This window comes from Pristiophorus japonicus, chromosome 20, assembly GCF_044704955.1.
Source record: "Pristiophorus japonicus isolate sPriJap1 chromosome 20, sPriJap1.hap1, whole genome shotgun sequence".
Lineage (NCBI taxonomy): Eukaryota > Metazoa > Chordata > Chondrichthyes > Pristiophoridae > Pristiophorus > Pristiophorus japonicus.
The window spans coordinates 77,355,587-77,369,856 of NC_091996.1; the positions used below are offsets into that span (position 1 = coordinate 77,355,587).

Sequence of the window (14,270 nt, forward strand, 5' to 3'; positions counted from 1 at the left end):
ACGATTACAAAATGCTGTAGTACAGAGGGATCTGGGGGGTTCTTGTACATGAAACTCAAAAAGTTAGCATGCAGGTACAGCAAGTAATCAGGAAGGCAAATGGAATGCTGGCCTTTATTGCAAGGGGGATGGATTATAAAAGTAGGGAAGTCCTGCTACAACTGTACAGGGTGTTAGTGAGACCACACCTGAAATACTGCAGAGTTTTGGTCTGGACTTGTCTCCATTCCCATGCCGAGGGGATTACTACACCAGACAGGAGGGGCAACATTTGGGGACACTGACTCCCACCAATTCCCATTCCCATTCTTTCTGGTGGATAATGGAGGGGCCACTGTGTGTAATGTACAAGTCAGTAAGAATTGTAGCAAGCTTTCTAATTAGAGATTTTATTCAGTGGAAACTTTCACACACTATTGCAGATTGGAAAACTGCAAATGTAATGCCTCTATTTAAAAAAAGGAGGCAGAAAAAAACCAGTAATCTATAGACCAGTTAGCCTAACTTTTTGGTTGGGAAAATGTTGGAGTCCATTATTAAAGAAGCAGTAGCAGGACATTTGGAAAAGCATAATTTGGTCAGGCAGAGTCAGCATGGATTTATGAAGAGGAAGTCATGTTTGACAAATTTGCTGGAATTCTTTGAGGATGTAACAAACAGGGTGGATAAAGGGGAACCAGTGGATGTGGTGTATTTGGACTTCCAGAAAGCATTTGACAAGGTGCCACATAAAAGGTTACCGCACAAGATAAAATATCATGGGGTTGGGGGTAATATATTGGCATGGATAGAGGATTGACTAACTAACAGAAAACAGAGTCGGGATAAATGGTTCATTCTCGGGTTGGCAATCAGTAACTAGTGGGGTGCTGCAGGGATCAGTGCTGGGACCCCAACTATTTACAATCTATATTGACGATTTGGAAGAAAGGACCGAGTGTAACGTAGCCACGTTTGTTGACGATACAAAGATGGGAGGAAAAGCAATGTGCGAGGAGAACACAAACAATCTGCAAAAGAACATAGACAGGCTAAGTGAATGGGCAAAAATTTGGCAGATGGAGTAAAATGTTGGAAAGTGTAAGGTCATGCACTTTGGCAGAAAAAAACCAAAGAGCAAGTTATTATTTAAATGGAGAAAAATTGCAAAGTGCTGCAATACAGCGGCACCTGGGAGTACTTGTGCATGAAACACAAAAGGTTAGTATGAAGGTACAGTAAATGATCAGGAAGGACAATGGAATCTGGCCTTTATTGCAAAGGGGATGGAGTATAAAAGCAGGGAAGTCTTGCTACAGTTATACAGGGTATTAGTGAGGCCATATCTGGAATGCTGCGTGCAGTTTTGGTTTCCATATTTACAAAAGGATATTCTTGCTTTGGAGGCAGTTCAGAGAAGGTTCACTGGGTTGATTCCGGAGATGAGGGGGTTGACTTATGAGGAAAGGTTGAGGAGGTTGGGCCTCTACTCATTGGAATTCAGAAGAATGATAGGTGATCTTATCGAAATGTATAAGATTTTGAGGGGGCTTGACAAGGTGGATGCAGAGAGGATGTTTCCACTGATAGGGGAGACTAGAACTAGGGGGCATAATCTTAGAATAAGGGGCTGCCCATTTAAAACTGAGATGAGGAGGAATTACATCTCTCGGAGCGTTGTAAATCTGTGAAATTCGCTGCCTCAGAGAGCTGTGGAAGCTGGGTCATTGAATAAATTTGAGACAGAGATAGACAATTTCTTAACCGATAAGGGATTAAACGGTTATGGGGAGTGGGCAGGGAAGTGGACCTGAGTCCATGATCAGATCAGCCAATAATGTATTAAATGGCGGAGCATGCTCGAGGGGCCATATGGCCGACTCCTGCTCCTATTTCTTATGTTCTCCTCTCTCGCCTCCCCTCAAGTGCTGATTCTAGCTGGTTTCAGTTCCTCTCACTGGTTCCCCTCTCCCCCCCTGCCCCCCGAAGATGCTGACTCTGGCTGGGTTCATTTCTATACTCACTGGTTCCCCACCCCTGTAGATGCTGACTCTGGCTGGGTTCAGTTCCACACTGACATCATTCACTTCGTCCCTGTACCAAGATGGCCACGCATGCGCTGTGCTACTCACTGAATCAAGATGGCGGAGCGCTGAACCTGCCGTCCCGCACCAAGATGGCCACTATGAGCCTGGGACTGTGAAAAAGCCCCCAAGCTGCAACCGCCGATATTCCGGTTATTATTCCGGGCTTGTGGCGGGCACTGGTTGTGAGTGATGTTAGTGTAGAAGAGAAACCAGCCAGAGTCAGCACATTCAGGGGAGGAGAACCAGTGAGTGTAGAACTGAACCCAGCCAGAGTCAATACCTTCAGGAGTGCAGAACTGAACCCAGCCAGAGTCAGCACCTTCAGGGGAGGAGATCCAGTGAGTGTAGAACTGAACCCAGCCAGAGTCAGCACCTTCAGGAGAGGGGAACCAGTGAGTGTAGAACTGAACCCAGCCAGAGTCAGCACCTTCAGGGGAGGAGATCCAGTGAGTGTAGAACTGAACCCAGCCAGAGTCAGCACCTTCAGGGGAGTGGAACCAGTGAGTGTGGAACTGAACCCAGCCAGAGTCAGCACATAGAAACATAGAAAATAGGAGCAGGAGTTGGCCATTCGGCCCTTCGAGTCTGCAACACCATTCAATATGATCATCGCTGATCCTCTATCTCAACACCATAATCCCGCTTTTTCCCCATACCCCTTGATGCCTTTTATTTCTAGAAATCTATCTATCTCCCTCTTAAATATTTTCAGTGACTTGGCCTCTGCAGCCTTCTACGGGAGAGAATTCTACAGGTTCACCACCCTCTGATTGAAAAGATTTCTCCTCATCTCGGTTCTAAATTTCCTATCCCATATCCTGAGACTCTGACCCCTTGTTCTTGACTTCCCATCCAGGGAAAACATCCTCCCCACATCCATGCTATCCAACCCAGTCAGAATTTTATACGTTTCAATGAGATCCCCTCTCATTCTTCTAAACTCTAGTGAATACAGGCCTAGTTGACCCAATCTCTCCTCATACAACAGTCCTGCCCTCCCATGCTCTCCCTCTATGGCAAGTATATCCTTTCTTAGATAAGGAGACCAGAACTGCACATAATACTCCAGGTGCAGTCTCACCAAGGCCTTGTATAACTGTAGTAAGACATCCTTGCTCCTGTACTCAAATCCTCTTGCAGTGAAGGCCAACATACCATTTGCCTGCCTAACTGCTTGCTACACCTGCATGTTTGCTTTCAATGACTGGTGTACAAGGACACCCAAGTCCCTCTGTACATCGACACTTCCCAGCCATCACCATTTAAATAATACTTTGTCCTTATGTTTTTCCTCCCAAAGAGGATAACTTCACATTTATCCACGTTATACTGCATCTGCCATGTGTTTGTCCATTCACTCAACCTATCTAAATCGCCTTGCAGCGTCTTTGTATCCTCCTCACAACTCACAATCCCACCTAGTTTTGTGTCGTCAACAAACTTGGAAATATTACATCTGGTTCCCTCATCCAAATCATTTATATATATTGTGAATAGCTGGGGTTCAAGCACTGATCCCTGTGGTACCCCACTAGTCACTGCCCGCAAAAGATCCGTTTACTCCTACTCTCTGTTTCCTGATAGTTAACCAATTTTCAATCCATGCCAATTCATTACCCCCAATCCTATGTGCTTTAATTTTGCACACTAACCTCTTATGTGGGACTTCATCAAAGGCCTTCTGAAAATCCAAATAGACTACATCCACTGGTTCTCCCTTATCTATTCTATCAGTTACATCCTCAAAAAACTCCAGTAGGTTGTCAAACATGATTTTCCTTTCATAAATCCATGTTGACTTTGTTTAATCCCGTTGATATTATCTAAGTGTGCCGTTATCACATCCTTTATAATAGATTTCAGCATTTTCTCTACTACTAATGACAGGCTATCCGGTCTGTAGTTCCCTGTTTTCTCTCTCCCTCCTTTTTTAAATTGTGTGTTTACATTTGCCACCCTCCAATCTGCAGGAACTGTTCCATAATCTATAGAATGTTGTAAGATGACAACCAATGCATCTACCATGGCTACCTCTTTTAGTACTCTGGGGTGCAGATCATCAGGCCCATGGGATTTATCTGCCCTTCAGTCCCATTAGTTTCTCCAGCACTATTTTCTTACTAATAATCATTTCCTTTAATTCCTCTTGCTCACTAGACTCTTGGTTCCCTAGCATTTCTGGTTGTTATTTGTGTCCTCTCCCGTGAAGACAGAACCAAAGTATTTATTTAATTGTTCTGCCATTTCCTTGTTCCCCATTACAAATTCTCCTGTTTCTGTCTGTAAAGGCCCTACATTTTTCTTTACTAATCTTTTTCTTTTTACATTCTTGTCAAAACTTTTGCAGTCGGTTTTTATGTTCCTTGCAAGTTTACTCTCATACTCTATTTTTCCCCTCTTAATCAATCTCTTGGTCCTTTTTTGCTGAATTCTAAACTGCTCTCAGTCCAATCCTCAGGCTTGCTACTTTTTCTGACAACTTTGTATAACTCCTCTTTGGATCTAATACTATCCTTAATTTATTTATTTAGCCATAGTTGGGCTACTTTTCCTTTTGTGTTTTCACGCCAGAAAGGAATGTATAACTGTTGCAATTCATGCATTCGTTCCTTAAATATTAGGCATTGCCTATCCACCGTCATGCCTTTTAATGAATCTTCCCAAACTATCATAACGAATTCATTCCTCATACCCTCGTTTCCTTTGTTTAGATTTGGGACCCTAGTTTCGGATTGGACTACTTCACTTTCCATCTTAAGAAAGAATTCAATCATGTTATGGTCACTCTTCTCTAAAGGACCCTGCAAAACAAAACTGTTAATTAACCCCTTCTCATTACACAATACCCAATCTAGGATAGCCTAGTAGGCTCCTCAATATACTGGTATAAAAAACCATCTTGGGGAGCACCTTCAGGGGAGGAGAGGGAGGGGAACCAGTGAGTGTAGAACTGAACACAGCCAGAGTCAGCACCTTAAGGGGAGGGACAGATGAGAGGGAGGGGAACCAGGGAGTGCAGAGCTGAACCCAGCTAGAATTGATGGTTATAACTGGGAGTGAAGGAGAAATAGTCTAGAAATGTGTGTTGATTTGGATTTCAGCACAGCAGGGATGTGTGGGACAGGGATTTACAGCTTTGGAAGAACAAGAGAGGAAAGAATGTTCCATGGAAACGAGATGTGTCTATTCTGAATTTCTGTCTTGCACTGACAGTGATGAGTTTTGTTATTTCCTTTTACAGCGTATTAGAAGGGGAGATTTTCAGACAGAAAACACAAACCAAACATCACGTCAAGATCTGACGGAGTTAATCGATTCATCAAGACCTGAATATCATCGGCCTTTGAAAGTGGAAGGAGAAATGTTTGTCTGTTCTGCCTGTGGGAAAAGATTTCAAACATCAGTGTGACTGGAAAAGCACCGAGACACATACACCCGAGTGTGTGTACCATTGCACTGCCTGTGGAAAGAGCTTTAGCCAGTTACACAGCCTGAAAAAACATCGCACCATTCAAAGCACGGAGAAACTGTAAACGTGTTCTGTGTGTGGACGAGGATTCAACTGATCGTCCAACCTGGAGAGACACAAGGTTACCCGCACCCTGGAGAAACCGTGGGAATGTGGGAAGGGATTCCATTCCCCCTCCCTGCTGGAAATTCATCGACACAGTCACACTGGGGAGAGGCCGTTCACCTGCCCCATGTGTGGGAAGGGATTCACTGAGTTATCCCAACTTGTAGCTCACCAGCGAGTTCACACTGGGGACAGGCCTTTCACCTGCCCTGAGTGTGGGAAGCGATTCACTCAGTCATCCGACCTGCTGACACACCAGCGAGTTCATACTGGGGAGAGGCCGTTCACCTGCTCTGAGTGTGGGAAGCGATTCACTCAGTCATCCAACCTGCTGACACACCAGCGAGTTCACACTGGGGAGAGGCCGTTCACCTGCTCACAGTGTGGGAAGGGATTCGCTCAGTTATCCACCCTGCAGTCACACCAGCGAGTTCACACTGGGGAGAGGCCATTCACCTGCTCAGAGTGTGGGCAGGGATTCACTTATTCATCCGATCTGCTGAGACACCAGCGAGTTCACACTGGGGAGAGGCCGTTCACCTGCTCTGAGTGTGGGAAGGGATTCACTACATCATCCAAGCTGCTGACACACCAGCGAGTTCATACTGGGGAGAGGCCGTTCACCTGCTCACAATGTGGGAAGGGATTCGCTCAGTTATGCACCCTGCAGTCACACCAGCGAGTTCACACTGGGGAGAAGCCGTTCACCTGCTCAAAGTGTGGGAAGGGATTCACTTGTTCATCCGATCTGCTGAGACACCAGCGAGTTCACACTGGGGAGAGGCCGTTCACCTGCTCTGAGTGTGGGAAGGGATTCACAACGTCATCCAAGCTGCTGAAACACCAGCGAGTTCACACCGGGGAGAGACCGTTCACCTGCTCTGAGTGTGGGAAGGGATTCACTGGGTCATCCGACCTGCTGAAACACCAGCGAGTTCACACCGGGGAGAGACCGTTCAGCTGCTCAGAGTGTGGAAAACGATTCACTGGGTCATCCGACCTGCTGAGACACCAGCGAGTTCACACTGGGGAGAGGCCGTTTACCTGCTCTGAGTGTGGGAAAGGATTCACTTGTTCATCTACCCTGCTGACACATCAGCGAGTTCACACTGGGGAGAGGCCGTTCATCTGCTCAGTGTGTGGGAAGGGATTCACTGGGTCATCCAACCTGCTGAGACACCAGCGAGTTCACAAGTGACTGCAGGGGTTGGAACCTGCTGTTGTTGCTGCTATTAATCACATCCTGACTGAACCATGTTCATTCTGACAGTTGGGGTTTGTTTCTGCTGATAATAACCCTATAACTGGGCTGAACTATAATATTCTGGATATGTTGCTGATGGTGTTCTCGGGGTTGCAGTGTCCATTTAAGAAACGCTTTGTGTTATCTTTCCCCTTAATTCAGTAACTCGCAACAGAAATTTGGTTTGCAATAAAATTATGAACTTTTACTTTAATCCTAAATTGATCTTTGAAACAAAATCTACAATAGTGTGTGAAAGTTTCCACTAAATAAAATCTCTAATTAGAAAGAGCTTGCTGACAATTCTTACTTACTTGCACATTATACACAGTGGCCCCTCCATTATCCACCAGGAAGAAGGGGAATGGGAATTGGTGGGGAATCAGTGTCCCCAAATATTGCCCCTCCCGTCTGGTGAAGCAATCCCCTTGGCACGGGAATGGAGACAAGTCCAGACCAAAACTGTGCGCAGTACTCCAGGTGTGGTCTTACCAACGCCCTGTACAGATGTAGCAGGACTTACCTACTTTTATACTCTACCCCCCTTGCAATAAAGGCCAAGATTCCATTTGCCTTCCTGATTACTTGCTGTACCTGCATGCTAACTTTTTGGGTTCCATATACAAGAATCCCCCAGATCCATCTGTACTACAGCATTTTGTAATTGGTCCATTTAAAAAATAATTTGCTTTTTTATTTTTCCTACCAAAGGAGATAACCTGACGTTTTACCAGATTTTCGTTCATCTGCCAGATTTTTGCCCACTCACAACCTATCTATATTCCTTTGTAGATTCTTTGCATCCTCTTCACAACATGCTTTCCCACCTATCTTTGTATCATCAGCAAATTTGACTGTGTTACACTCGGTTACTTCATCCAAGTCATTAATATCAATTGTAAATAGTTGAGGCCCCAGCACTGATCACTGCGGCACCCCACTAGTTACAGTTTGCCAACCTGAAAATGATCCATTTATCCTGACTCTTTTTTCTGTTAGTTTGCCAATCCTCTATCCATGCTGATATATTACCCAACCCAGTGAACACCTTTTGTGTGGAACCATATGAATTGCTTTCTGTTAATCCAAATATATGACATCAACTGGTTCTCCTTTATCCACTCTGCACGTTACATCCTCAAACTACAGGAAATTTGTCAAACATGATTTCCCTTTCATGGAACCACGCTGACTCTGCTTGACTGCAATATGATTTTCTAAATGTCCTGCTACTGCTTCCTTAATGATGGACTCCAGTATTTTCCCAATGATAGATGGGAGGCTAACTAGTCTATAGTTTCCTGCTCTCTGTCTTCCTCCTTTCTTAAATAAGGGTGTGACATGTGCGATTTTCCAGTCCGCTGGGACCTCTCCATAATTCAGGGAATTTTGGTGGATTACAACCGATGCATCCACTATCTCAGCAGCCACTTTTAAGACCCTAGGATGCATGTCATCATGTCCAGGGGACTTGTCCACCATTAGCTTAGTACTTTATCTCTAGTGATCGTGACTTAAACCCAACCCCCGGTGCAATAGCTCCTTGATTATCAACTATTGGGATGTTTTTAGTGTCCTCTATCATAAAGACCGATGCAAAATATTTGTTCAAAGTCTCTGCCATTTCCATGTTTCCCATTATTAATTCTCATCTTCTAAGGGACCAACGTTTACTTTAGCTACTCGTTTCCTTTTTATATGCCTGTAGAAACTCTTACTGTCTGTTTTTATATTTCTTGCTAGTTTGCTCTCATCTGCTATCTTTTCTGTCTTATCATTTTTTAGTCTTCCTTTGCTGGTTTCTAAAAATGTCCCAATCCTCTGGTCTTCCACTGTCCTTTGCAACATTGTATGCCTTTTTCAATTTGACGAGAGGTGGGAGCAGCGTCGGAGCGGCCTATAAAGGCCCAGCGGGAGATCGAGGGTCAGCGGCAGTTGGCGAGAGGTGGGAGCAGCGTCGGAGCGGCCTATAAAGGCGTACTTGTGCAGCTACAGCGGGAGAGAAAGCAAAATAGAAGTAGAAAGGAATCAAAAGGTGACGTCACAGCCAATGGGGTAAGTGATTGGCTGGTGATTGGTGAGTAGCTTTTCTTTTTGTTTTTTATATCAGTAAGTGAACTGTAACATTGTTATTACCAATTTAAGGGTATCTAAGGGTTAAGGCATGGCAGGAGAGATCGGTCACGTGATATGCTCCTCCTGTGCCATGTGGGAACTCGGACACTTCCGGTGTCCCTGACGACTACATGTGTGAGAAGTGTATCCGCCTCGAGCTGCTGACGGTCCGCGTTACGGAATTGGAGCTGAGGGTGGATTTACTCTGGAGCATCCACGATGCTGAGAATGACGTGAGTATCACGTGTAGTGAGTTGGTCTTACCGCAGGAGAAGGGTCCACAGCCAGATAGGGAATGGAAGACCAGCAGGAAGAGCAGTGCAAGGAAGGTAGTGCAGGAGTCCTCTGTGGTCATCCCCCTGCAAAACAGATACACCGTTTTGAGTACTGTTGGGGGGGATGACTCATCAGGAGAGGGCAGCAGCAGACAAGTTCATGGCACCGTGGCTGGCGCTGCTGCACAGGAGGGCAAGAAAAAGAGTGGGAGCGCGATAGTGATAGGGGATTCAATTGTGATGGGAATAGATAGGCGTTTCTGCGGCCGCAACCGAGACTCCAGGATGGTATGTTGCCTCCCTGGTGCAAGGGTCAAGGATGTCTCGGAGCGGGTGCAGGACATTCTGAAATGGGAGGGAGAACAGCCAGTTGTGGTGCACATTGGTACCAACGACATAGGTAAAAAAAGGGATGAGGTCCTACGAAACGAATTTAAGGAGCTAGGAGCAAAATTAAAAAGTAGGACCTCAAAAGTAGTAATCTCGGGATTGCTACCAGTGCCACGTGCTAGTCAGAGTAGGAATCGCAGGATAGCGCAGATGAATACGTGGCTTGAGCAGTGGTGCAGCAGGGAGGGATTCAAATTCCTGGGGCATTGGAACCGGTTCTGGGGGAGGTGGGACCAGTACAAACCGGACGGTCTGCACCTGGGCAGGACCGGAACCAATGTCCTAGGGGGAGTGTTTGCTAGTGCTGTTGGGGAGGAGTTAAACTAATATGGCAGGGGGATGGGAACCAATGCAGGGAGACAAAAGGGAGGCAGAGGCAGGAGACAGAGGGGAGATGGGGGGGGGGGTGGGGGGCGGAGAGGCCCGGGGCGGGGAACAGGAAGGGCCACTGTGCGGCAGAATTATAAAAGGACAAAGGGTGTTAAAAAAACAAGCCTGAAGGCTTTGTGTCTTAATGCAAGGAGTATCCGCAATAAGGTGGATGAATTAACTGTGCAAATAGATGTTAACAAATATGATGTGATTGGGATTACGGAGACATGGCTCCAGGATGATCAGGGCTGGGAACTCAACATCCAGGGGTATTCAACATTCAGGAAGGATAGAATAAAAGGAAAAGGAGGTGGGGTAGCATTGCTGGTTAAAGAGGAGATTAATGCAATAGTTAGGAAAGACATTAGCTTGGATGATGTGGAATCTATATGGGTAGAGCTGCAGAACACCAAAGGGCAAAAAACGTTAGTGGGAGTTGTGTACAGACCTCCAAACAGTAGTAGTGATGTTGGGGAGGGCATCAAACAGGAAATTAGGGGTGCATGCAAAAAGGTGCAGCAGTTATAATGGGTGACTTTAATATGCACATAGATTGGGCTAACCAAACTGGAAGCAATACGGTGGAGGAGGATTTCCTGGAGTGCATAAGGGATGGTTTTTTAGACCAATATGTCGAGGAACCAACTAGGGGGGAGGCCATCTTAGACTGGGTGTTGTGTAATGAGAGAGGATTAATTAACAATCTCATTGTGCGAGGCCCCTTGGGGAAGAGTGACCATAATATGGTGGAATTCTGCATTAGGATGGAGAATGATATAGTTAATTCAGAGACCATGGTCCAGAACTTAAAGAAGGGTAACTTTGAAGGTATGAGGCGTGAATTGGCTAAGATAGATTGGCGAATGATACTTAAGGGGTTGACTGTGGATGGGCAATGGCAGACATTTAGAGACCGCATGGATGAATTACAACAATTGTACATTCCTGTCTGGCGTAAAAATAAAAAAGGGAAGGTGGCTCAACCGTGGCTATCTAGGGAAATCAGGGATAGTATTAAAGCCAAGGAAGTGGCATACAAATTGGCCAGAAATAGCAGCGAACCTGGGGACTGGGAGAAATTTAGAACTCAGCAGAGGAGGACAAAGGGTTTGATTAGGGCAGGGAAAATAGAGTACGAGAAGAAGCTTGCAGGGAACATTAAGGCGATTGCAAAAGTTTCTATAGGTATGTAAAGAGAAAAAGATTAGTAAAGACAAACGTAGGTCCCCTGCAGTCAGAATCAGGGGAAGTCATAACTGGGAACAAAGAAATGGCAGACCAATTGAACAAGTACTTTGGTTCAGTATTCACTAAGGAGGACACAAACAACCTTCCGGATATAAAAGGGGTCAGAGGGTCTAGTCGGGAAATTGTGTTGGGGAAATTGATGGGATTGAAGGCCGATAAATCCCCAGGGCCTGATGGACTGCATCCCAGAGTACTTAAGGAGGTGGCCTTGGAAATAGCGGATGAATTGACAGTCATTTTCCAACATTCCACTGACTCTGGATCAGTTCCTATCGAGTGGAGGGTAGCCAATGTAACCCCACTTTTTAAAAAAGGAGGGAGAGAGAAAAGGGAATTATCGACCGGTCAGCCTGACCTCAGTAGTGGGTAAAGTGATGGAATCAATTATTAAGGATGTCATAGCAGTGCATTTGGAAAGAGGTGACATGATAGGTCCAAGTCAGCATGGATTTGTGAAGGGGAAATGATGTTTGACAAATCTTCTGGAATTTTTTGAGGATGTTTCCAATAAAGTGGACAAAGGAGAACCAGTTGATGTGGTATATTTGGACTTTCAGAAGGCTTTCGACAAGGTCCCACACAAGAGATTAATGTGCAAAGTTAAAGCACATGGGATTGGGTGTAGTGTGCTGACTTGGATTGAGAACTGGTTGTCAGACAGGAAGCAAAGAGTAGGAGTAAATGGGTACTTTTCAGAATGGCAGGCAGTGACTAGTGGGGTACCGCAAGGTTCTGTGCTGGGGCCCCAGCTGTTTACATTGTACATTAATGATTTAGACGAGGGGATTCAATGTAGTATCTCCAAATTTGCGGATGACACTAAGTTGGGTGGCAGTGTGAGCTGCGAGGAGGATGCTATGAGGCTGCAGAGTGACTTGGATAGGTTAGGTGAGTGGGCAAATGCATGGCAGATGAAGTATAATGTGGATAAATGTGAAGTTATCCACTTTGGTGGTAAAAACAGAGAGACAGACTATTATCTGAATGGTGACAGATTAGGAAAAGGGAAGGTGCAACGAGACCTGGGTGTCATGGTACATCAGTCATTGAAGGTTGGCATGCAGGTACAGCAGACGGTTAAGAAAGCAAATGGCATGTTGGCCTTCATAGCGAGGGGATTTGAGTACAGGGGCAGGGAGGTGTTGCTACAGTTGTACAGGGCCTTGGTGAGGCCACACCTGGAGTATTGTGTACAATTTTGGTCTCCTAACTTGAGGAAGGACATTCTTGCTATTGAGGGAGTTCCGCGAAGATTCACCAGACTGATTCCCGGGATGGTGGGACTGACCTATCAAGAAAGACTGGATCAACTGGGCTTGTATTCACTGGAGTTCAGAAGAATGAGAGGGGACCTCATAGAAATGTTTAAAATCCTGACGGGTTTAGACAGGTTAGATGCAGGAAGAATGTTCCCAATGTTGGGGAAGTCCAGAACCAGGGGTCACAGTCTAAGGATAAGGGGTCAGCCATTTAGGACCGAGATGAGGAGAGACTTCTTCACCCAGAGAGTGGTGAACCTGTGGAATTCTCTGCCACAGAAAGTTGTTGAGGTCAATTCACTAAATATATTCAAAAAGGAGTTAGATGAAGTCCTTACTACTCGGGGGATCAAGGGGTATGGCGAGAAAGCAGGAAGGGGGTACTGAAGTTTCATGTTCAGCCATGAACTCATTGAATGGCGGTGCAGGCTAGAAGGGCTGAATGGCCTGCTCCTGCACCTATTTTCTATGTTTCTATACCATCCTTTACTTCCTTAGTTAGTCAGGGATGGTTCATCCTTCTCTTAGCATCTTTATTTCTCACTTGAATAAATCTTCGCTGAGAGTTATGGAATATCTCCTTAAATGTTTGCCATTGCGTTTCTACAGTCTTACCCTTTAACATATTTACCCAGTTCACTTGGTGTCAGTGACAAGGGTTGGTGTATATCACATGGGAGGAGATTGTTGTCAGTGACTGTGGGGTTGGTTCAACCTTCATTGACCTGACCAAGACCTTTGACACTGTCCACCGTGAGGTATTATGGAGTGTACTCTACAAATTCGGCTGTCCATATGCCCGATACGAGACTCCCAAAGCAAGCGCTCTGCTCGTAGCTTCGACACGGCAGGGACAAAGGGTGGGCGGGGCTTCAGGGTGTCTGTCAGTTTGATTGGACCACATGTTTGTGCCCAGGTCAGTGGCCCCTGAAAGGGTGCCTTGTTGTGCTGAATGTTGTCTGGTGACCCTGGGCCAGCCCGGGCTCACCCTATTGGGCCAGCACAAAAGGCCCAGTATTCAGCAGAGAAAATCAGCAGCTCATTGATTTTATTCTCACTCTGCGCACAGCGGGTGTAAAACTGAACCAAACCTTATCAGCTGGAAATACATCGTCGCCGTCACACTGGGGAGAGGCTGTTCACCCACTGTGTGTGGGAAGGGATTCACTCGGTCATCTGACCTGCTGCGACACCAGCGAGTTCACAAGTGACTGCAGGGGTTGGATTCTACTGTTATTGTTGCTCTTAATCACATCCTGACTGAATTGTGTTAGTTCTGTCAGTTGGGGTTTGGTTCTGCTGATAATAACTGGGCTGGAGGTCAATATTTTGATATTTCAAAGAACAGAGAGTGTCGATTTTTGATGTCTCGACTATAAGAGGAAACTAATTGATGTCCTGTTACTGACTGCTCCATTTTGGGCTGTTTCTCCTTTCTAACTCTGGATTATTTCAGTTCTCATTTGCCCATTCACCTAACCTGTCCAAGTCACCCTGCAGCCTCTTAGCGTCCTCCTCACAGCTTACACCGCCACCCAGTTTAGTGTCATCTGCAAACTTGGAGATATTACACTCTATTCCTTCACCCAAATCGTTAATGTATATTGTAAAGAGCTGGGGTCACAGCACTGAGCCCTGCGGCACTCCACTAGTCACTGCCTGCCATTCTGAAAAGGACCCGTTTATCCCGACTCTCTGCTTCCTGACTGTCAATCAGTTCCCTATCCA

At 45.7% G+C, this 14,270-nt stretch overlaps 1 protein-coding gene and 1 long non-coding RNA gene across 7 annotated transcripts in view; one reads left to right on the forward strand and one right to left on the reverse strand.

Annotated features, from left to right (window-relative positions):
* LOC139232608 (zinc finger protein 256-like) overlaps window positions 1-7,097 on the forward strand; it is a 43,720-nt gene extending 36,623 nt beyond the window's left edge. For all 6 annotated transcript variants that reach the window (XM_070863043.1, XM_070863041.1, XM_070863040.1 and 3 more), the window contains one exon: window positions 5,308-7,097. In XM_070863043.1, the coding sequence (XP_070719144.1) occupies window positions 5,768-6,838 (1,071 nt within the window). In that variant the 5' untranslated portion in view covers window positions 5,308-5,767 and the 3' untranslated portion in view covers window positions 6,839-7,097. The remainder of the gene's footprint in view (window positions 1-5,307) is intronic.
* LOC139232625 (uncharacterized) overlaps window positions 1-14,270 on the reverse strand; it is a 973,018-nt gene that overhangs the window by 167,358 nt on the left and 791,390 nt on the right. The gene's annotated exons all lie outside the window — the stretch shown is intronic.